Below are 22933 nucleotides of genomic sequence, written 5' to 3'. Positions count from 1 at the left end.
CGATGAATTTGATCGTGAGGTTGATGTATCAAGGGAAGGTCGGTAACAAGGCCAGAACCGGTGCTTCTTTATAGATCCCGAGCAGGTTCTCCAGAATATACATTCCCTAATATTTTCTAGTCTAAAGCGTCGTAAGTCTAAATATATCATCGTCAGGATTCATGAGAAGTTTCGCGTGAGTGTTTGAGAGAAGCGTGGTGTTTCGGCCGATGAGTTGCAGGGCTAATGTGTATGCTGTAAGAGCTTTCAACCAAAAGATTCCGCCACTTTTCCCCGCGAACTCCATATATGCCACTGAATATCTCCCATTAAGCGCGGCAGATGGTGTTTAGCACGCTTTAGGCTACTGCCGGCGAAGGATTCGGTGATTTCGCTGATGCATCTGCCGCAGCAGCCCCGCTGTAGCCCCCGAGAGAGGAGGGTCGGCGGCTATTTGCATGCTGCCAGAAGCCGCTATCATGGGTCACTGATGTCAAACGACAAGTCATGAAATAAGAAAGGGGATTCAGTGGTGTAGGCTGAGGCGCTAGCAGAAATCCTTGTCGTCTGTGTCTGTAGCAATCCTTAGCAGCACTTGCATCCATCGTCTTCGACGGGGACTGGAACGTCAATCCACGGGTGGGAAACTCGACACGGCTCCTAAGTCTCCAGTGAGTAGGTTCTGCGGCTCTATACGACAAGTTTATCCTTCGAAAAGGCAAATCGGGCTGCGGTGAAGAGCACAGCTCCGGTCATGAGGGCAGCACCGCTGAAGATGATGCCTTGAGAGTAGCCACCATACGCATCGATGAGGGCGCCAGTAATTGGAGTGCCGCCCAAAGCGCCGAATCCGATGAGAAATGTGGACATACCCAAGTATGTTCCAATCTATAAATGCGTCAGACTGCGGGTTCTTCAGTCTCTTGACGAGTGACTTGGCGCTTACCTTGCTGGGGTGATCTGCCGTGTGAGCGATGGTGGTGAACATGAGGGCAATGATGACGCCGCTGGTCGCGCCAAACAAGATGGACAATACAATGAGGCCTGCTGTCGATGTGATTTTGAGCCAGCAGAGCATGAGTAATCCAGAGGCATAACAGGCCGCAGTGATGACGTTGAACTGGCCGAGACGCCTGGCAACGGTACCAGCGAATACTCGGCCCAAGAACGATCCTGCGTTGATCAAGGCGAACAGATAGGACGCGAGGCCGGAAGACATTCCATGTACCGTGCCGTAGTCGGCGAGGTAAAAGTAAGGGGTCCAGAGTCCCAGTATGACCATGAACAACGCTGCAACCTGGAGAGAGAAGGCGGGGATCTTGAACGCCTCTGGCAGAATGAAAGCGCCTCTTCTTTTCAAAGATGTCGGACGAATGGTCACTGCTGCAATCGCCAGCAGGAACAGAGTCAAGAAGCCGCAGATCCGCTGGCCCCAGGCGAATCCGACGCTGTTGTCTTGGAGCAGGTTGGTCATGATTACCGGATAGATGATTCCTCCAAGGGGAGAGCCAGTAGTGGCAAAAGCCATGGCTATCGGTCGTCTCTTGAAGAAGTAATGGCCCACAATGGATATTGATGGAGTAAATATGAGACCAGCCGCAATGCCGATGAAGATGCCCTGGCAGAGAATAAACTGGTAAAGCTGGGTACAAAGGCTTGTGAGCATCATAGCGGCGACCAAGAGCAAAAAAAATGGCCTCACAATGACCTATGGCCCTTAGTATCAATACTCATCCACGAAGAGGAGGTATTGGGCTCATCTTACCATTGATCCGTATCGATCTGCCAGCGGACCGGCAACCAATGCTGCTGAGAACTGGGCAAAGGACTGAATAGCTCCAATCCAGGCCACATCAGATGGAGAGTGGCCGGATAAGAACGTCTTGAGGTAGTATGTCTCGTAGACCCTGGAAAGCGAGAGATATGACTCCTGTTAGCGATGGCCTTGTTATAAGGATGTAGTGGCTGGCCAAGTACGGACCCGAAGGAGTTCACATAGCCAAACGATGCAAAAGATATGCACCAGCATCCAAAAACAACCAGCCAGGCCCGTAGACCTCCTTCTGGAAACTCATGCGGAACTGAGTGTCCCTTTGGTCCGTCAGATGCCCCAACAGCCACAGCCTCCTCACCCGCTGAGAAGATTGCCGACTCGATCTCGGTAGTGCTACCCGACGACATGGTAGCAAATGACGGGGCCTGGCACGAAGATGTACAGTTCTTGGTCACAGGAGGGTTGCCACACTACGTAACACGATAGCCGAGTGTACATGTAGATCAATCTACAACCCTTCATTTATATCCATGGGCTACCTGGCTGTATGGGTGTGCGAGCTTAAATATGGCCGTTAGGGCTCAATACAATACATGGAGCTATCCATCTCCGTATTCACCGAGCCGACAATCCACAGATGAGCTGATGGGAAGCATGAGAAATTGGGCCATCTCATCTGATTGATATGACTCTACGCCCCCGTGCTCGATCTACGAGGTGCTTCCAGACGGTGTTTCTCGGTGTAAAAGAGCGAGGTGAAGCTGTGGGCGATAATACCCAACAGCAGACGCTGCTCCGGGAATGGTCTCGGAGAAAGTGGAAAGAATTTTCCGCAGCTGAGCGGGTGGAGAAGAAGCGGATGACGGAGATGGTCGGTCATTTTGCAAGCCACCCAATCATAGCACCCCGGCCATATATAGACTATCTCCTTGCCGTCCAGGGACGATCCTCTGCCACCCTTGATATGACGATCGAGACGCGAGCCGGACATCAAGGACACCTTCCGCCGCCAGCTAAGAATGACAGACGACCCGGATCGCGCGTGTCCGGCTCCGACAATCGCCGAGGACGCGGTTGAGAGGGGCGCGATCACGCAGGCGGCCGGCGTCGAGGCTCCGGCTCCGGCTCCAGCTCTAGCTGAGGGCGCGAGTGCCGAGCCTCAGGAAGCGCGCTCCAGGAAGAAGCGGCTGCAGCTGAGCTGCGGCGAGTGTCGCAGGAAAAAGGTAACGGTAACGCGGTGAGAAGAGAGGAACCCGGGGCGATCGCGTCTGGCATGTTCGTGTTCTAACCAGCAAACCCATCGCCAGCTCTCCTGCGACAGAGGCCGGCCGTGCCGCAGATGCGTCAGGACGGGCAGGGCAGACCAGTGCGAGTTCGAGACCAACCCGCGCTCAGCACTGCTGCCCATCGACCAGGGCGCGCAGCTGGAGCAGATCAAGTCCGACCAGGCCGAGCTTCAGAGCCTGCGGACGGAGATTTTCCAGCTCAAGGAGCTGCTCTCACGGCCTCTGGCGCCTCCTCCGCCACCGACTTACCCTCAGCCTCAGCCTCATTCTAATCCTCCTCCTCAGCCTCAGCATGGCAGAGGCTCCCTCACGGAGGACGTGCGCGTCAGCGACTTCTCCTCCAAGAGAAGCGGCGAAATGGAATTCAAGGACATTGTGACCATTAGCCGGATCCCCAACAACTCCAACGACGGCCCGCCTGATCCCAGGGAGAAATCACCACGAGGATACTACAGACGGCACACGCTGCTGCGGTTCTTTTCAGAGGTAATTTCGCGCCTGACTGATCCTATCATGCTACCGGTGATTGATTTAACTCGGCGCAACAGATTCCAGAGCTGTTTCCATTCATCAAGGAAATTGCCGACCAGTGGCTGAAGCCCTACGGAATCTACATCAAGAAGAACAAGGCAGCCAAAGATGAAAGCTGGAGGATGAAGATGGCAGCTAATGAGCAGCCACTGCTCGAAGGACTCCTGCCGCCAAAGCATGACACGGACGTCCTCATTGCGATTTACCTCGATCATTTCGAGCAGCTGCATCGCGTTGTCCACATCCCGACCTTCAACAGGGAGTATATCAACTTCTGGACTCCAGGCAGACCGCGGTACCCGACAATGGCCGCAATGATACTCGCTATGATCTCCGTGTCAGTCTGTGCCTCTGTCCACCTAGTTGGCTCTTCGCCCGTCCCTACCAGCTACCGGAAGATGGCTGAGACGTGGATTTCTTCCATCGACGACTGGCTGCGGCTGCAAAGCACAAAACATCGCAAGCTTGTGCACTACCAAGTCGCCAGCCTGATGTACATTGCCAAGCGGATGAACATGGTTGGCAAGAAGAGGTTCTGGAAAGACACGGGCTCCATGATACAGGATGCAATCATGGATGGCTTGAATCGTGATCCGTCACTGGCCGATACCTTCTTCATAAGGGAGATGAAGCGACGATTGTGGTACACCGTCCGCGAGCTGGAACTGCAGAACTCGTTTGAATGCGGCTTGCCCACTCTTCTTCACACGATTGAGTCTAACGTAACAGCGCCGCTCAACCTTGCCGATGAAGATTTCGACGACACAACGAAGCTGACGCCCATGTCGAGACCGTCAAATTCCTACACGGAGTCCTCGTACCAGTTCCACAGCTTCCGAAGCTGGGAGCTGCGTCTCGAGTTGTCACGACGGCAATTTGGATCCGGGGTTTTCAGGCCTCTCGACTATGACGACGTTTTGCGGTATACGCACGAGATAACACGAGCGTTGAATGATCTCCCTCCGTGGAGCAATAATGGGACTGACAGCAAAAGTGATGCACGGGTTCTCCTGTCGTACTCGATGCTGGAGTTTCAGCTCAAGGACTGTCTTCTGGCCATCCACCGGCCGTATGTGGACAGGGATGGCGGCAAATATCCAATTTCTGAAAATATCTGCTACCAAACAGCGCGAGAAATACTGCTTTCCAACATACAGCTCGCAAACTTGGGGTTCCAGAGTCTGACGCAGCTTCGTGAAGATCTTGCGATTGCTTCGCTGCACATAACCCGCCTTACTCTGATGCAACCAGAAGGTTAGCTCTTTCTTCTTCTCCCTTCTTCAGCAACGCCTTCCTCTCGTGCTTACGGAGAGAACGTCGACTGAGCATCGTGGCTAACTCGCAACAGGTTCCAACAGCATCATGATGGCCAATGCCCTGTCGACTATCGATCTGCTCGAGCAGTGCCTCCCGGCCATTGAGGATAAATATCTGCGTTGCTCCGATCCTTGGAGCTTTTTCATCATGTGTACAGCCATCATGCTGATCAAGATACACCTCGGAAAAGAAACTCGACAGACTGCCAAGGCGGCTTGTGCACGCAGATTTCTGGATCTCTACTACAAGAGTGTGTGGATGCATCACCCCTCGGATATCGCTCAGCAGCAGGCAATTACTCGGGATATTGCCAATCAGACAAGCGTGCGTCCTGTAATGACCGTCAATGACCTCACTCCTTCTTCTTGCACGGCCTTTGGTGAACGATATAAGCTTACTTTTGCGTCGATGCTAGGCTCCCGCTGCCTGTCCTCCAGCTCCTCCTCCAGACGGAAGCGTCCTTCCCACCTCGGTGTGGCTTGATAACAGTTATCCCGATGTATGTTTGGAGAGTTAGTGATTACGTTGCATGCACTAATCACCCCATAGATTGGAAACGATCCGTTTGATCTCTCCGTCGAGATGGACGTGTGGGACGAAGCGGGATTCCCTCTGCCGGGATTTCCAAACTGCTAGCCAGAAGTCGACGCCTACCATCCAATTATTCCCGAACGATTGCTTGCAGATAATCACGATACTGAGTCCACCGCTGCAAGTTGAACACGTTCAGCCTATTTATCCGCACCTATAATATCATTCAATTACATGTGGGGGACAGTTCTGGTGCTACAATAATCCACATCATCGGGGGCCACATGATGCTTCTCCGCACTCAACTTTGATATCAGGCCTGAATGACTCTGGAAGAATCTCTTCCCATTCAATCATTTACGACGAGGACTTAAGGATTCACAACATCGACAGGACTCACGCGATTTTCTTCGCGCCCCAATATGACACCCGTTTCATCAATGGCATCGACCACGTCTTTTTCTGTTTCGGGAAAAACCGCCATCATAACTGGCGCCGGCTCTGGTGCGTATCTCGCGAGTATGAGATGAATTCGTGGTGAAAGAATCGACGAACTTACATTTCCTTCGGTCCAGGTATTAACCTGGCCTTTGCGGAGCTTCTCCTCTCCCGACACTGCAATGTCGTCTTTGCCGATCTGGAGCTGCGGCCAGAGGCAAAAAATCTGGTTTCAAGATACCAGAGCGAAGGCGGAGGCCGGGCTTCCTATATCAGGACAGACGTAACCTCGTGGTCCGACCTTTCCAAGATGTTCGGTTTTGCCCTCGAAACCTTTGGGGACTTTGACATTCTTTGTCCAGGAGCCGGAGTATACGAGCCCAACTGGTCCAACTTCTGGCACCCTCCTGGGTCGAGCCAAAGTAGAGACGCGGTCGACAAAGATCACTATGCGCTGCTCGATATCAATCTGACGCATCCCATTCGTGCCACCCAGATGGCCATATCCCACTGGCTGTATCCCCGCCCTCCGGGCGACGGTTCGAAGCTCGATAAGGCTCCTCCCAAAGTGTCTCTCGACAATCCAAAGAGGGTGGTCAACATCACTTCAGTAGCCGCCCAGATCCCTACCTTCAGAGCGCCTCTCTACGGAGCATCCAAAGCCGGCCTTCAAGGCTTCATCCGCTGCCTCGCGCCGCTAGAACCTCGATTCGGCGTTCGAGTGAACGGTGTCGCGCCTGGAATAGTCCGCACGCCTCTATGGACGGAGCATCCAGAAAAGCTGATGAACGTGAACGACGCCCGGGACGCGTGGGTCACTCCCCAAGAGGTAGCCCAGGCAATGCTGCAGTGCGTTGAGGACAACGTGAACGTTGGGGGAACGATCCTGGAGGTTGGCGCGGGTAATACTAGGAGAGTAAAAGTCTTCAACGATGAAGGCCCCGATCGAGATCCCGCAAAGGGGCTGATTACCAGCAACAATGACCTTGGTGATGGAGAAGTCGTTGAGTGGCTGCATCAGGAGGCCATCTGGGGACCTCATGCATAGGGTCCTTCGAGCCCTCGAGTGTTATGTGCTGATTACACATCGTCCAGGGCTTCCAACGGGATCAATTTTCAGCCTTGTGGGGGAACAGGGCTGCATCAATGCAGGCGCATGGCCTCAATCCCCAGCCCCTGCTTGGACGAAGCATGCCGAGTACAGGCATCGCGAATGAAAGTATGGATGTCTTGTTGTTTTCTAGTGCGAATGAGAGATTGAAAACTATTCCCTTCAGCGTCACGGACTCCACCGGGCAAGATAGTGTGCATGATTCCAAAGCCAGGAACACCAAGCGCTTACAGCTGAGGCAGGCCCCACGGGCTTGCAGATATTACCCGCGAGCATCAGAATTCAGAAGCCAATCATGCCCCCTATCATGTGCGCTTCCAGGCGTGCCCGCCCCGGTCAGCGTATCCGCCTGCTTACCCTTGCACTTCGCAGCCAACTCGGACCGGGGGGACTGTGGCTCAGAGCACTTGTACTGAGAGAACATGATGCTATAGCTTGGAATCAGGAGTGGAAGTATTTGGCATGCGTTCCTCAATGAAGCCCGAGGACTGATTGCGAGCCGCGCCAAGGACACAGTGCCGGCAAGATGGGATGCAAGGCATAAATAGGGGCAGCATTTCCGCCGCTTGAACGGAAGAGAAAGACTCAAACCCCATTGAGATTTCTCATTGATTGACTCGGCCTTGCGAACCTATCTCAAATCAAAACGCTTCTCTGAGCAGAACAAGCATTCAGTCTGCTGTTTGCCATCATCATCATCATCATCATCATCATCACACGACATAACAGCCCTTCTCGTTCACTGCACATTCAATGGCTTCCTTTCTCCGCAGACTCTTCCGACGGCAGAAGCAACCCCCGCTGGTCTGTGCCGTCAACCTGGATGCCGATGGAAACCCTGTTGGCGAGCATCCGGACCATGTGCATACGGATGCCTGCTTCATCAACTTCGAGCCTCTTGCCGTCGCGGAGCTCTTCCAGTCGCAGTCGTGCCAGTCGTGCCCTCCCGCCCTGCCCGGCATCCACGCCGCCACCGCAGACCCCAACGTGCTTCTCCTAACGTACCCCGTCACCCTCTTCGACCACACAGGCTGGAAGGACACCTTCTCGAGCCTCGCCAATGACGCCAGGCAGCGCGCCTACGCCAAGCGGTGGGCTCGCACTAGCTTGTTCACGCCCCAGATTGTCGTCAACGGCGTGGCCGACGGCAGCGGCCGAACCAAGGAGGAGATTCAGCAGATCATCCAGCAGGGCAGAGACATTGCCAAGGCCCGCGACTGGCACATCTATCTGGACGCAAACGACACCGAGGTCCGCGTCGACACGGACAAGCAGGAGGCGCCTCCCCACGAGGTCTCGCTCGTCGTCTACGCCAACATTGACCAGACGGTCAAGGTCGGCAAGGGCGTCAACAAGGGCAAGAAGATCAATCACCGCAACGTCGTCACGTCGGTGACCAAGATTGGCGACTGGGCCGGTGGCAATGCGATTTGGAGTCTGCCCACGCCGAGAAGTGCCTTGGCTCCTGATCAGGGCGCCGCGGTCATCATCACGGAGGGAGGCGTTGGGGGGCCAATCATTGCAGCGGCCAAGATTTGAGGTAAAGGGATATCAAGATGGAGTTTTTCAGTGAAGGCGAGGAGTTTGGGTTGTGTGTAATGTATGTTGTGCTTGAGAGATACCAGAGGAGCGCGCGGCTCCTATTTGTATTTGCTACTTGCCTCGCTATGCGAGATTGCCTAAGCTCGTCTTCCCCCTTGTGTCTTGCGTCGGAGTGTCTCCTGCTTCTTCCTTTGGACTGGTGTGCCATTGTGTGATTGACTCTGACGGCGTGTTGCTGCGCAAAGACCGATTATCCGAGCGGACAGGACGCGGATTTGTCACGGTCGCAGGTGGATTTGCCGTGCTAGGAGGTAAAGAGAAGCTGCAAAGAGCATCAACGGCTTCGTTTACGGTGATTTCGTTTCAGGTGTTGCTACAGTCAGCTATACGAACGTGATAAACGAAGGTCAGTTCTTGAGGGTGAATGTGAGCATATGGTGAGATTTGCAGTGAGGCTTCTCACAATGTAGTCACTGTGAAGCATAGCGGTCGCTATCAGGTGTCGTAGAAACGTCCATGACTGACAACATGAGCTGCTATGGCGTTACAGAACCAAGCAATCAACTCACAACTGTACAGGCCTCTCTCTCACCAGTACGGAGAGAACGCATTCAGGGGCTTCGTGGAACGATGGGGCATCCCATTTTACAAGCGCTTATTCCCCGACACTTAGGCATCTATTACTCAGGTTTGGTAACCGACCATCTCCGGTGAGTAGCAAAGCATTTCCATCAATAAGAGTTGCTTGACTGAGTCGCTCCTCGAATGGCGGTCATCAAGGAGATGGCCAACGTGGGGAAGGACTTTTCTCGACTGCTTTGCTGAAGAATGCTGGCATCGTCAACCAGACGTCTGCAGAAGATCCACTGCTTGAGGCGTAATATCGAGACGGTACCCAAGAAGAAGACGTCTACCAGATGTCGCCTAGCATCGAAAAGCTCCAAGCGTGATGTGGTAAGCAATTCCCTGTAGCTTACGGATCACGACGGGGTTACCAGTCAAAAGCACCTCGTAATTCAACAAGGTTGGGGCTCCAAGCGGTTCCTATAAGCCGACTTCATGGGTCCTTGAGAGAAAGTCTCTATTCTGTTTGCTCGAATACGAAATGCAGATGGACTGCCATCTACTGCCCTTTCCGGCCCTGAATAACCCAGCGTGTGTGCATAATCACAGAGCGAGGCTCATCTTCACGACGAGCAGTTTCACCCTATCCACTTGGCGATGTCAAAAGGACGATAGCAAGGCATAATTCCACTCCTGTCTTGGACTAGACGCCCAGAATTTGTAGTAGCTTCCAGCGCATCAGGGACTTGTTTGAGCGTAGGTTTGCTACCATCACATCTACCGAGCAGTAAGAGTAGCGACCATCCATGCCAGTGGCCACCAGTTCAAGTGTCGCCAGCGTGCAACTCTGGGTCCAAGCTGAATCAGTATCGCGGACTTGAACTGAGATCAAGCAGTGACCGACCGTGTCCCCTCACATGTCTTCATAGAAAGGACAATAGGACCAAGGTATGTATGTATGAGTGACTGCGCGACCATTAGTGAGCACATTTGGAAGCTAATGACCTTCTTTGGTGAAGTCTCTTCAGCGATGGGGTCTCGTGAGTTGAAGGTGAAGAGTCGCTCTATTAGACTCTCGCTCGAATCTCGCTCGCCCGCAGAAGAGCGTGATGATCGTACTGTCCAGCCTTTCAATGACGCAGGCTGCCTCAAGTGAGAAGAGGCTGATGAGATTTATTCTGAACGAATGCTTCTCTCATTTACAAGTGAATCGTAACTTGTTTTGCAGCCATGCGCCCTCTGCTCCTATGATTACTTCGCAGTGATGGTGATGCATCGCCAACTTGGAACTTGCAAGAGCATTGATGCCTCCGCCAGAGCTCACCCAAGCGCTGCACCCAAACGTTGCGCTGCAAAAGAAGAAAGAAAGTGAAAAGAAACAAGCAAAAGAGAATAAAAAGACAGCGGTATCATGGATTTCATTTACCAACTCAAAGAGCACCATCTCGCTGCATCGCATCTCCAGAGCTGTCGCGGATATTCCCAGCCCGTCTATTGAGCCTTCCGTGGCACCTGCAATCTCGAGGGCCGTCCATCTCGACAAAAAAAAAAAAAAAAAAAAAAAAAAAAAAAAAAAAAAAAAAAAAAAAAAAAAAAAAAAAAAAAAAAAAAAAAAAAAAAAAAAGCCCAGATCCCGATTCAACAAGCGGGGTGCACGATTCTTCTACAGGAAAAATCATGCAGGTAAGCCATATAAAAGGCTTTCCACTAACGGGGAGGCAGTTGCTTCTAGCGCGGTGGTCGATGCTTTTACTGGGTCGCAGCCGCCAAATCTTGGACCAGCCCAGGCCCGGCGCTCAGGGAATTGCAGTCTCATCAAGCCGAAATTGGGCCATTGCGATCCGAGATGGAGGAGAATCACGACAACTTGACTCCCAACTTTAGGGTTGGTGATGCTGATCGTGGTGGTTAACCCTCGGGCGCTCCCATTTTCGGGACGCGAGCCAGGGTTACGAGGACGAAATCGCGTCTGCCATCTCGAATTCGGGTCCGGCCGACTCGATTCTGGTCACCTCATCAAGCCGTTTTTGCTTCATCACGTTGCTTCTTGATTCCAAAATTCGCCAACGTGAAGCCGGAAATCGAGGGTTCGCGATGATTTCTGGCGATTTCAACCATCAGAATCCCCGAGTCCAGGACAGATTCGGGTCGAGTCAAGACCATCTCGGACCCCCTCGACTCGGTTTTGGCCACCTCATCAAGCTGGTTTTGCTTCATCACGATGCTTTTCGAGTCCGATTCTCGCCAAAGTGAAGCTCGAAATCGTGCAGTCGTGATAATCTCTGGCGATTTCATCTCGTGAACCTTCCATCTTCAGGACAGATCCGGGTCAGATAATGATGGTCCTGGGCACCTTCGCCTCGATTTCGGCCACCTCATCAAGGCGATTTGCCTCCATCTTGAGATTTTTTGCCTCTTGATTTTGCCAAACCGTCGCCAACTTGAAGCTTGAAAATGGCTTCTCGTGATAATTTCTGGCGATTTCATCCTCCTCTTCTCGCCGTCTCATCAACGACTCTGATCAAATCCGTCACCCACTTGGACCTCTTGACTTGATTTTGGCCACCTCATGAAGGCGATTTTCATCCATCACGAGATGTTTTGTCCCTCGATTCCCCCAAATTATCACCAAATTGAAGCCGGAAATCTGAGCTGGTGATGATTTCTGGAGTTTTCATTGACCTCTTGCCGCTATTTCATCCAGCGCTCGAGTCGAGATCATCGCCAACTTGGAGCTGTTGACTTGATTTTGGTGTTTTCATCCAGCCGATTTGCCTCCATTGCGATTCTTCGTAGTCTCTTTTTTCCTCGCAAATGACTCCGGTCATGATCTTGTCGTGATAGTCCCCGGTGTTGTCCTCTTCTTGATCTGCTTCTCCTCCCCTCGTGAGCCGGATGTTTGGTGTCTTCATCGGTCCACCTGCTGCCACCTGGCACAGCTTCTGCGCAGTCAATGAAGCCCAATTTTCACCATTGCACCTCATCCCTTGGTGTTTTTGCCCATTCTGACCTGACTGATCATCACGATCGCCTGTGCACCTGATTCTTGGGGTTTTTCGCCGCCCCTGCCACCCACCCCGCCAAAATGCCCCAGCAGTGACTCCGTCACTTGAAGCCCAGCATCACCACATCTCAATCATTTGGTGGTGTTTTTCATGATGCATGCAATATCATCGCATCATGCAATCTAGAGACGTCGTGCATTAACGTATTATCTCTTCTCACTGCACTACATTATGAGCTCCGACTTGTCATCCCTACAGGTCTTGTGCTCGTCTGCTCTTCTCCTCGCGCCAGCTGCTGCTGCATGCTTGTTTCCTGCTGCACGCAGAGGTGTGCACGCAGATGAAGCCATTCGCAATGCACACACTGGTCCACGATACAGAAGTCGAAGTTGCGCAACAAGCTGCAGACACCCAGCCATCGAAAGACACGGCGTTTCTAGTTTGCAGCTACATTCGGAGAATTCTTTAGCAGTTATCTACAGCTACACATCGTCTATATGACTATACAGTTCCTCCAGTGCCTCGCATTGCTTGTGGAGTAGGGGCGCCACCGGAGTTGTCCTAACTGCACACGGTCGCCGCATCTGGACCAGACAGTGATGAAGGCGTACATTTTTCGGCCGCCGATGAAGCCGTCCTGCTTCTCTCAATCCAAACGAGAATGCCGAAGGATTCTTTGCCCTGAAGCACACTTCGTATCCAACCGGTAGCCATTGTCCAGGCTGCCATCCCATCCTTCCTCCATGCATCTGGTTACATCTCCCCGTCGCGTAGGTCGCAGCTTGTTTCTAACCGTGGCTTTGAGCAGCCAGATTAGGATCTCGTACGCACCAAAGGCGCCGCATCCTCCCGACCGCACCAGCTCTCAAGATTGGCAAGCATGCAAATCATCTCAACATCGTAGCAAGAAGAGGTGAGATGGTCTATTCGAAGAAATTCATCGTGGGGTATCGTATCGCATCGTCGGCATCGACTAGAACAAAACTTCAATCAGTTTATGAACCTCAAAGCGCTGCAGTACTGATATTCCAGGTCGAACGTACGCTCATAAAGACACCCTCCAGGCCTCGTTCCATCATCTTGAACCGTGATTCCTCCAGCCAAACTGCCTGATAGCCGTAACCGCGACCCAGGCAAACGCAACGATCGCGACGGTGATGCGAACCTCCCGCGCCAGCTGCGCCGTCGACTGCGGGAGCAAGAAGGTATGCGCGTGATTGATCGCTCCGGAGTGCTGCGCCTGGAGAAGGAACTGCTCCATTGCGCTGGCTGTATATAAGATGTCGTCGATCGAGCCAAGGCTGAAGATGAGGTGTGCCTCTAAAATTTCCGGTCGAGGTGGTTTAGCTCGCCATCGTGACGATCTGCCAGATAAGAAAGAGGCTAAGCCTATCGCAGACGCCAAGCTGCATGATGGCGCAGACCTTCAAGTTGTTTGTTTTTTCCTCGCCTGCCGTCTGCCTCGATATTACCTGGTACCTGTACGAAGTACCAGATGAGTCTCACAAAGCTGAATTGATGAGCTGCTGATGGTAATATACCTGTAGAGGAAGAAACACGTCATTTTGAAGCTTCGAATACTGAGTATTAGCAAATTGTAAGAATCGCTGCTCAAATGAGTGGTTGATGGCCTTTCGGTGTGAGGACATGCGACAAGTTCTCTGCGAAAATCCATGACAGCCTCAACTCCTCGTGATGGCGTCAATATTCTCTGCACAAAGTACACGATACTCTTCCGCTCTCTGTGGCTGCCCAAACAATCCTCATCAGCCCTCGAGTAACCGAGACCAAACCCTTGAGCTTCACCGGATGCATCTCCTCTCTTCCCCGTCAACAACCTCGTCGGCGCGCCATAATTCTGCAGGGCCTTCTACCAATCCAAAACACCAAAACCCACCAGGTTACACGGACAGGGAACGTCCGTCTCATGCAATGCACAGGAACAGCATCCGGTTGGAAGAGTTCGTCCGGATTACCGGCCCGGGTTTCCGTTGAAAAAAATGAATTTCAACAAGGATTCTCTGTCTCAAAGATCGTTGATGCTCATGTCTTGCATGTCTGTCGAGCGGCTTGAGGTGGCAACTGGAGAGACCTGCAGAGGCAATGCTTGCTGGTTGGCTCGGGCCGGGGATCGCCAGGCGTGAGGGTTACATTCCTTGCATGCAGACGCTGCTTCGTACGTGCATGCTGCGAATCGCACCCATGCTTGTACATACGGACGAAACAATGGGCTGTATGTGCAGACCATCTTGAAGCATCGTCCATAAGCCAGGGCTAGAAGCCTCCTCCTCTCCTCTCGTCTCCTTTGTCTCCCCAACTTATACAACCTTCAAATGGCTGAATATAGACCATCGCCAATAACAATTCATGTGAAGATTGGGAATATGAGGCCTCTCCACTGTTCCTCCGACCGGTGGATTCTGTTACGTCTCGAATTCATCCCCAATTGCCTCTTTTGCTGCCATCACGAGCTTAGTCGAGGCGTCCTCCGGGCCTCGTCGGCCGGCTCCGATGACCAGCCCCGGCCTCCAACTCCACAAGAAAGCCTTTTCTCGTCTGCCTCGCCGCCGGCCGCCTTTTTAGCCTTTGGTGCCCCTCCCCCTCATGCCATTTTCGGCCTCGTGAAGGAACATGGTTCCTCTGGTTCCTTGGTTTCTTCGATTCGTGATTCGCATCTTGCCGTGCCCTAGTAGATGCAGGGAAAGCAAGGGAGCAGACGATAACCGAGTTGAACCTCGCTAGCTTTTCTTCCAAAATCGAAGGGGAAAAAAAAAACTTTTCTTTCCTCTCCGTGATCCCAGCTTTCTTTCGAGCTCCATCTCTCTTCTTCCACCTTTTCTCGTATCACTTCTCGTCCTTGTTCCATCTCTTACAGCACTGCGCGAAATATCACACAAGAAACCAGCACCATGGCGACTGAAGCGCAGCCTCAGAGCCTCCCCATGGACCTCCCCATCATCGACCTCGACGTCTACCTCAACAATCCCGCCTCCTCCCCCGCCGTCCAGGCCGAATGCGCCCGCGCCGCCTCCGCCCTCATCACCTACGGCGCCCTCCTGCTGCACGACTCCCGCGTCTCCGAGGCCGACAACGACACCTTCCTCGACCTGCTCGAGGACTACTTCGCCCAGCCCGAGGCCGCCCTCCGCCGCGACGAGCGCCCCGAGCTCAGCTACCAGATCGGCGTCACGCTCGAGAACACCGAGAAGCCAAAGTGCGCCGTCGACGAGCCCTGCCTGGCCGTCATCCAGCGCCTCGACCCCAGCCAGCGCCCGCTCGACATCTCGGCGCACTCGCCCGACCCCAAGTGCCGCTTCTTCTGGCGCATGGTCGAGCTGCCGCCGTACGAGACGCAGTTCCCGGGGCTCAACGCCGAAAACGTCACGCCCGAGGCGCCGCATATCAAGGAGAGATGGGCGCCGACGATGGATCAGTGGGGGAGCTCCATGAAGAATGCGTCAGTCTTCTCTCGGCTCTACCTACATACTACGCTTCACTCAAGATCAACGCAGCTAACACAGTGCTCTATGACAGCGTCTCCAAGCTGTCTGAAATGACAGCCCTCGGCCTCGGCCTCGAAGCCGACCACTTCAGCTCCGCCGCCCGCTACGGGTCCGTCCCCTCTCGTCTTCCCTTGATCTCGTATCCGACCGCAAACTAACATCTACATACACACACACAACAGCCCCCATCTCCTCGCGCCGACAGCCTCCGACCTCAGCAAGTACGGCGCCAAAGACACCATCCTCGCCGGCTTCCACACCGACCTCAACTTCCTCACCATCCACGGCCGCTCGCGCTACCCCGGCCTCAACATCTGGGCCCGCAACACGGGCGCCCGCATCCCCGTCAAGATCCCGCCCGGCAACTACCTCCTCGTCCAGGCCGGCAAGCAGATCGAGTACATCACCGGCGGCCTCATCAAGGCCGGCTACCACGAGGTCGTCGTCAACGAGCGCACCCTCGAGGCCGTCGACGCCCGCAAGGTCCGCTTCCCCGACCGGCCCCTCGTCAGGATCTCCAGCACCCTGTTCTGGCACCTCAACTCCGACTACGACCTGGCGCCCATCCCGGCGCTGGCCGACAGGGCTAAGAAGGTCCGCGAGGAACAGGCCAGGCTGGGCCGAGACGAGGGCGAGGAGATACAGTATCCCGCCACCAAGGTGGGATTCCAGGTGCAAGAGTGAGTACTATTCTTCGCGGCTGTTCTGGTTGCTGTCTCGACCATTTTCGTGGGGTCCATCACAGATTGACTGACTTTTGCAGCGAGCTGAAACACATTGCTTTGATGGCATAATTCAAGAGCGTCTGGGATCATCCGTGGCTACGGCTGGCATTTCGGGTACCTATGCCCCAAAGATATCATGAGGACATGAAGATACGAAAATACACATGATGACCAAGCAAGCCATTGTTCTCTCGTCCATCCTTTGGTGACGATGCTCATCATCTTCATCAAGTTGCATCCAGCAAGCGAAATCGATGCCCAACGGGCTTTTCTCTTTCAGAAAAAGGTTTATTCTTCTGCAAAACAAAAGCATAGGTATCATGACACGCTAACTCCGACCGCTCTTCCAGGCCCATCTCCATTCGATGCCCCCTCTAGATTTTTATACCCATCGTTCATTATGTTTGAACATCTTGTCTTCCGGAAACTCCATCAAAAAAAAAACGAGAGATTGTCTTCGAGTACTTTTTTTCGAGGTTCTTCACCATTTCGAACGACGCTTCCACCAGCCCCGGCTTACAACTTGACTTCGGCCGTCTCAGAGGTACGGCTCACGTCGGCGGCGTGGCCATGATCTTCCGAGTTGGCGTCTTGCTCCTTATGCAGCACATGCTCTTCGACAACAATGTGGTCCTCCTGCCAGAAGTCCTTCTTGCCGTGGAACAAGCGAACCAGCCAGGGAGGGAAGAAGCCGCCGGGAATGCGGTATGTCCAGGGCTCCTTGTCGGCGTGGTTAGGAGGCACAATGCGGCCGCGAGAGACAAAGTTGATGATTCCCACGGTGGAGTTGATGATGATGTACGACATGACTCCGGCAATCAGGCCGTTGGCAATCGAGTATGTGAAGGGCATGACGGCGATGGCGAGGAAGGCGGGGACGGCATCGCCCATGTACTTCCAGTTGACCTCGGTGACGGACGTGGCCATCATGGAACCGACGAGGATCAGGACACTGCCAGTGGCCCACGGCGGGATGGAGGCGAAGATGGGAGCAAAGAAGACGCTGATGAAGAAGCAGAGGCCCGTCACGACAGACGTGAGACCAGTCTTGCCACCTTCCGAAATGCCAGCACCAGACTCGACAAAGGCCGTGACGGGCGGAACGCCGAAAAGAGCGCCGATGGAAATGCTGAGGGCGTCGACCATGTAGGCCACGGCGGAGCCCTCAAAGTCCTGGGTGACGGGGTCGATGAGGTTGGCGAAACGGGCCATACCGTAGAGCGTTCCCGTACAGTCGAGGATGTCGGTGTACAAAAAGGTAATGAGGGCAAGGCCAAACTGGCCACCGTACTCGCTGACGTTCCATTCCTGGACATTGAGCGTTTGCTCGATGCGGTGGAAGTCGACGACCTTTTTGAAGAAGTTGAACGAGTCGTCGCCCACGGCGGTGTGAGGGAAGTAGGTGATGGGCGTGGTTCGGGGCCAGGAGATGATGCTGACGAGGATGATGCCGGCAATCACGGCACCCTTGACGCGGTACATCATGAGAAGCACTGTGAAGATGCCGCCGCAGAAGATACCGATCCACATGGCCGGATGGCGCATCTTGTCCCAGCTGGGGCAAGTGCCGTCGTCAAGCAGGTTGCCGGGCGAGCATCCGGCAAGGGCGAGGGGAGTGTCGGTGGCACCGGTAATGATACCGAGGCCCTCGCTGTATGTGAAGCCGATGAGCGTCAAGAAGAGGCCAATGCCCACGCCCGTCGCGACCTTGATGGAGTGGGGGATCGCTCGAGCCAGCCATTGTCGCATGCCAAAGATTGTCATGCCTAGGAAGATGAAGCCCTCGACGAAGATGGCAGTCAGGGCCACTCGGTAAGGAACAGGACCGGATCCATGGAAGCCAACTGCGCAAGCGAGTTAGACATCAGGCTCTCGATCAGAATGCAGCCAAAGGAATGGGGAATCTCTGACTTACCGACAGTGTAAGCAAAGTAGGCATTCAGACCTGCGCGATCAGAATGAGTCAGTACGGATATCGGCCGGGGTAGGGGTTGTCGTCACGCGGGACAGAAACGGAGATGCGACATACCCATTCCAGGAGCGAGACCGACAGGGCTATGACAGAGCGTCAGTCCAACAGTTCCACGGATAGCTCAGCAGAGGCGGATGCTCTTACAGATTAGCCAAGAGGCCCATGAAGAAGGTGGACAGAGCAGAAATGGCGGCAGTTGCGGTGACGGCATCGCGCTTGACGGCCTGGACACACAAGCTGTACTCGACGTTGTTGTTGCAGATGGGATCACTGGCGCCTCCGTTGCAGACGCAGGTACCGCCCGAGTCAGAGACGATGGAGGAGTTGACGGCGATGATGTAGGCCATGGCGAAGAAGGTGGCCAGGCCGCCGCGGATCTCGGTGAAGAAGAGCGAACCCTTGCGCTCCTTGGGCTATAGATGTGGAACAAGACGTGATGAGCAAATGCCATGGCTAGTATGAGACAGCTGCTTCATTGTCTCGGAAGCTTCCCCGCGGTGTTGGCGGTGTTGTCAGAGCCACGAGGCTGTCTCGTGGCGTGGAGAAGCCAAGACACGAGACCAGACAAACCGCGAAAAAAAAGGAAGCAGAATGGAAGCCGACTTACATGGCCAGAGCCGTCCAACCGGAACCACCAGCCAACCGGACTGGCGGCGACCTTCTTGTTGACACTCTCCATCCACTTCATGGCTGCGATTGTCCTTGGAGACCTGAGACGACTTCAAAGGGCCAAAAAGGCTGAAGGACTGTATACGTCCTCTGGAAAGAGAAAGGAAGAGAGGACGGAAGATCGAAAGATTTGAAGGGGAAAAAACCTCTTGTATTTTTTTTCGCGTGTTCGTCGTGGTGGGGAAGCTAGTGATAGCGGTGGCGGCGCGAGCAGAGAGAAGAAAAAAAGCGACCAGGGGCGACAGCTGCGGGGTGGGAATTGGATTGGGATCCTGGGCTTTTTGGGTGCTGATTGGCGTCGTCGGGAAGGGAAGCGCCTCTTTTTCTGTGTCTCTGGTGCCTGTCGGCCGAGATGGTCTTGTGCTGCGCTGCGCTGTGCGGTGCCGTGCTGTCGATGCGGTGGTGGTGGTGGTGGCGGCAAGCGTTTTCGAGGCGTGGGCGCACCGAGGACTCGCTCCAGGCCAGATGCTGGCTTGATCCCGGTTGGGCTCGAGTGAGAGGACGAGATCAATGGCCTGTGGAGAGTCGCACAGGTGCAAGCGTCAGATGCATGCAACACCCACGATCTGCAGAGGGAGCCGGATCGGGTCGGTGCGTGTCGTCGGTTGGTCGGTGCGGTCGCGATGTTGATTTATACCGGGATGTCGGGAGGAGACGACGACGAAGAAGAGAGGCAGTATCAATGAATCATACTTGAATAGTATATGACCATCCGGACGAAGCATCGAGCTCTTCTACCGCTGCTGGAGACGGCACAGGCAGCTGAAACGGGGCTGGAGATTGTCGATGCCCCGGATATTAGACGGAAGGTGGTAGCGATACCATTAATCGAGCCATGACTTAATCGACTGCGCGCGCTGAGGCAAAGCGGGTGGGGGAAGGAACCATCGTCTATCTCTGGACTAGGTACTGTACATGGACCTGCCGGTGGATGACGGCGACGCGCAAGAACGAGGTACACTCGAGTACCTAGGTACTCGGCTCGTATGTACAAGCGATTGATAACGAGTTGCTCCTGCCGTGCTCAATCTACAGCAATACATACACACACCGGTGATCTATCATTGTATGACCTCAATTGCTGCCTTACCTTGCCAAAGGTGGAAAAGACTCGGTTCATCATCAACACGAAGCCGCAATCAAGTTCACTTCAATCCTCAGACAAATTCTCATCAACAAGGACCGGGCACTAGCCTTAGCTGAACCCTCGTCCGCACCCAAATCACAGCGGCTAGCACGAGACCCTTCTCCATCGTCCCTCGGTCCGTCTTGCTAGTGCCCACACTCGCACACGACATGCTCACTCGCACACGCTGCCCCGGATCGAGTCTGGATCGTCCGCTGCAAGGAAGGGAAAGAGGCGCTGCCAAGGTGGTCAGCTGCTGGTGAGCTTGAAGCGTACAAAGATGCCCAATAGCCCGCCTCTTCTCGCGCTTCGTCAAGGCACACATGCTCATACACTCAACTCGCACATACATGTTGGTAGCTGTAGTTGTACTTGACTTCACAATCTACAGTATCATTACTTCATGCACGTCCTGGCAGCTGGACTAGGAACCACAAAAAAAAAAACGAAGAAAACGGCGTCTAGAATAATTCTCGGGTTGTCGGCAGCCGCCCTTATCTTCTGGTGCCCCCAATAATAATCCGCCGGTATCTCTCATTCTTCATAGCCCACGAGTCAAGACCTCAAAGAGGCAGCAGAGCCGTCGCCTTGCCGAATCAGGCCTGGCGCTCTTCGAGAATACCATCATGGAAGAAGTGGCGTAGGAAAAGAACCGCCATGAAAAAGTCGTCCGGCCAATCACACCTCGCGGATAAGAAAATCAACAGCCCGGGACCTGATCCGCGCCTCGAGATCAAACCAGTCCGGTCCGGGGTCTCCGTTAAGGCGTCCCCTCCCCTCCGGGTCCGTTATCAGCATCCATGTGTGCCTGGGAACTCTTGCTATCTTCTCCGCGTTATCGAGATATCAAAATGATATCAGCATTCCTCTCCGTATCTTGATCCTGCATCGCTATCTGGGGTGGGAGTCGCCCTCCGCATTATAAACCATCGTGTCTCCCCAGGTTCTCGGCAGCCTGCGAGATGGAAAGCGGCGACTCCCGCAAGGCGACAGGCTGGTTCGGGCCTGGATAATATGCTGCGACCACTTTCTGGTGCTGCTCACGAAACTCTTCAGCAATTCCAAGCAGGCCTATTGATGATTGTTCAACCTGCAACTGCTCCACATACAGGTGCTGCGTATCGCTCACAGGTCGTAGCCACGATGAATCAATAGCCTGGTCGGTATGAGATGGCTATTCGTGCATATCGTGCCTTTGGCTGGAGCGCCACTGTCTCCTACGAACCCTCGATGGCGTTATCCCTCGAGGCTTTAGACAAGATATGCCAGACAAACGACCCAGAAAACTCCGTCCCGTTTTGCAATCAATTCAGCAAGCTATGAAACAATAGTGACGAAGGTGTGCAAAAACCCGAGGAATGCTGAAGGGGGATATATTCCGCATCTGATGTTCTCAGGAACACTGCGTTTGTGACACTGTCTCATTCCTTGTTTTTTTNCAATTTTTTTTTTTTTTTTTTTTTTTTGGTAGAACATATCGATACACTTCGAGATCCAGCCATCTGTATACTCCAAAGAGTCCATTTATTCTAATGTGGATGTAACACAGTCTCATCTCATGAGCTCAGCAGCAACTCCTGCGTATACCTCTATCACTTCTTCCCCTACCACTCTTGACTAAAATGAACAGCATCCTCACAATTTCCAGGACAGCCGCCCAGTTCATCGCCGATCAACAAAACCCAATACAGAGAACGCCGCCTGTATGGTGAGACAACATGGTGCGGGCACGCATTATTGAACTCTCACGTGTTTCAACTATTGATGCTGTACGACATGGAGAGAGAAAGGGCCACCTACCAACATAAATGTGATAGTGTACGGCCAGCAGGTCAAGCATGTACATCGTACTCAAAGCGCAGATCTTGCAAGTATGAGACACTGCAGGGCATTATATACCTAGACTACCGCTCTCCTTGAAGGCGCACACGTGCAGTATCTCACAATTTTTGCACCCGCCCGCCAAGCCGTCAACCGTGAGCACCCCTCTCTTCTCTCACGTCTGACCTGGCGTCGACTTAGCCTCACCTAGAAGCCGAGCAACAAGACCTAAGAGCTCGCCCAGCTCACATCAAGTGCCTTTAGAGAACTGGGCTTACCAGCACTAAAAAAAAGCCTCCTAGCCTTCCCGTCCGTGTCGTACCCACGGGATCGAAAGTGAATCTCGTGGCGGCGCCGATAAATGACCGACAGACATATCCGCTCACTTACGACTACGAACCCCAAGCGATTCCATCTGGAAGGGTCTCCCTGAAGGTCCTCTTCACTTGATTTAAGTAGGAATCCAAGGTAACAAGAACTTTCTGCTCCTACCAAATATAAGGCAGTCCATCGCTCCCTCGCATCGCCGCATAACGGCTATACGGATCCGAAACACTCCATTGGCGAGGTAAAAAAAACTTCATCACATCACTTTGCCTTGCAAAGTGAATGAAACCGAACAAGAGCTTCCTGCAAGACGACTTCCACGAGTACATGGGCCTGAACCCGGGCAAAAGAATAAGACAGAGGCATCCCAGTCAAGCCATCCCAGGAAGCTCGGCCAAAAGCCGGGCCTCGGCGACCTTCCCTCACAGTGTACAAGCCATCCATCCCCGGCCGCCAGGGTTCCTGTTGACGATGCTCGCGGATGGGGGAAGAAGAAAATAATACCAAAAAAATAACGAGACCTGCGCGCTTATTGACTTTGGGGAATCCGGGAGCTCGTCCCAGGTTCCGGGTCGTCTCCGCGAACCCTTACCCCTCTCCTCTGTCGGCCTGCCTCACCATTGATGGTACCTCTTGTTCTTTCTCTTTCGCCATCGGATCCCTGATAGTACAGACGTTTTTCTGCGAACGCGGAGGCGAGTGGTTTGATCGC

The 22933-nt window shown here is 53.6% G+C and overlaps 8 protein-coding genes across 8 annotated transcripts; 5 read left to right on the top strand and 3 right to left on the bottom strand.

Annotated features, from left to right (window-relative positions):
- Positions 1-669: 669 nt before the first annotated feature.
- Positions 670-2160, bottom strand: CCMA1212_009184 (Riboflavin transporter MCH5; the record flags this gene model as incomplete). The annotated part of the gene is made up of 4 exons (XM_073706279.1): positions 670-867; positions 926-1687; positions 1745-1886; positions 1961-2160. 4 exons carry the CDS (start codon positions 2158-2160, stop codon positions 670-672), a joined length of 1302 nt encoding a protein of 433 aa, XP_073555283.1.
- Positions 2161-2772: 612 nt separating this feature from the next.
- On the top strand, positions 2773-5523 carry CCMA1212_009183 (uncharacterized protein; the record flags this gene model as incomplete). Its single annotated transcript, XM_073706278.1, has 6 exons — positions 2773-2976; positions 3061-3525; positions 3588-4824; positions 4919-5211; positions 5303-5386; positions 5437-5523. 6 exons carry the CDS (start codon positions 2773-2775, stop codon positions 5521-5523), a joined length of 2370 nt encoding a protein of 789 aa, XP_073555285.1.
- Positions 5524-5858: 335 nt separating this feature from the next.
- On the top strand, positions 5859-6904 carry CCMA1212_009182 (15-hydroxyprostaglandin dehydrogenase [NAD]; the record flags this gene model as incomplete). The annotated part of the gene is made up of 2 exons (XM_073706277.1): positions 5859-5922; positions 5994-6904. 2 exons carry the CDS (start codon positions 5859-5861, stop codon positions 6902-6904), a joined length of 975 nt encoding a protein of 324 aa, XP_073555284.1.
- Positions 6905-7720: 816 nt separating this feature from the next.
- Positions 7721-8506, top strand: CCMA1212_009181 (uncharacterized protein; the record flags this gene model as incomplete). The annotated part of the gene is made up of 1 exon (XM_073706276.1): positions 7721-8506. One exon carries the CDS (start codon positions 7721-7723, stop codon positions 8504-8506), a length of 786 nt encoding a protein of 261 aa, XP_073555287.1.
- A 2244-nt stretch (positions 8507-10750) lies between these two features.
- CCMA1212_009180 (uncharacterized protein) lies at positions 10751-10985 on the top strand (the record flags this gene model as incomplete). Its single annotated transcript, XM_073706275.1, has 2 exons — positions 10751-10756; positions 10806-10985. The coding sequence occupies 2 exons, from the start codon at positions 10751-10753 to the stop codon at positions 10983-10985; spliced, it is 186 nt and encodes a 61-aa protein (XP_073555286.1).
- A 2168-nt stretch (positions 10986-13153) lies between these two features.
- CCMA1212_009179 (uncharacterized protein) lies at positions 13154-13339 on the bottom strand (the record flags this gene model as incomplete). Its single annotated transcript, XM_073706274.1, has 1 exon — positions 13154-13339. One exon carries the CDS (start codon positions 13337-13339, stop codon positions 13154-13156), a length of 186 nt encoding a protein of 61 aa, XP_073555187.1.
- Positions 13340-14987: 1648 nt separating this feature from the next.
- Positions 14988-16375, top strand: CCMA1212_009178 (uncharacterized protein; the record flags this gene model as incomplete). Its single annotated transcript, XM_073706273.1, has 4 exons — positions 14988-15535; positions 15613-15690; positions 15764-16261; positions 16345-16375. The coding sequence occupies 4 exons, from the start codon at positions 14988-14990 to the stop codon at positions 16373-16375; spliced, it is 1155 nt and encodes a 384-aa protein (XP_073555188.1).
- A 447-nt stretch (positions 16376-16822) lies between these two features.
- CCMA1212_009177 (uncharacterized protein) lies at positions 16823-18966 on the bottom strand (the record flags this gene model as incomplete). The annotated part of the gene is made up of 5 exons (XM_073706272.1): positions 16823-18150; positions 18222-18251; positions 18336-18361; positions 18423-18691; positions 18886-18966. 5 exons carry the CDS (start codon positions 18964-18966, stop codon positions 16823-16825), a joined length of 1734 nt encoding a protein of 577 aa, XP_073555183.1.
- Positions 18967-22933: the final 3967 nt, after the last annotated feature.

Source organism: Trichoderma ghanense (assembly GCF_004382785.1).
Source record: "Trichoderma ghanense strain CCMA-1212 chromosome Unknown scaffold_15, whole genome shotgun sequence".
Classification (NCBI taxonomy): Eukaryota; Fungi; Ascomycota; class Sordariomycetes; order Hypocreales; family Hypocreaceae; genus Trichoderma; species Trichoderma ghanense.
This window is presented reverse-complemented; position numbering and strand designations above follow the sequence as displayed.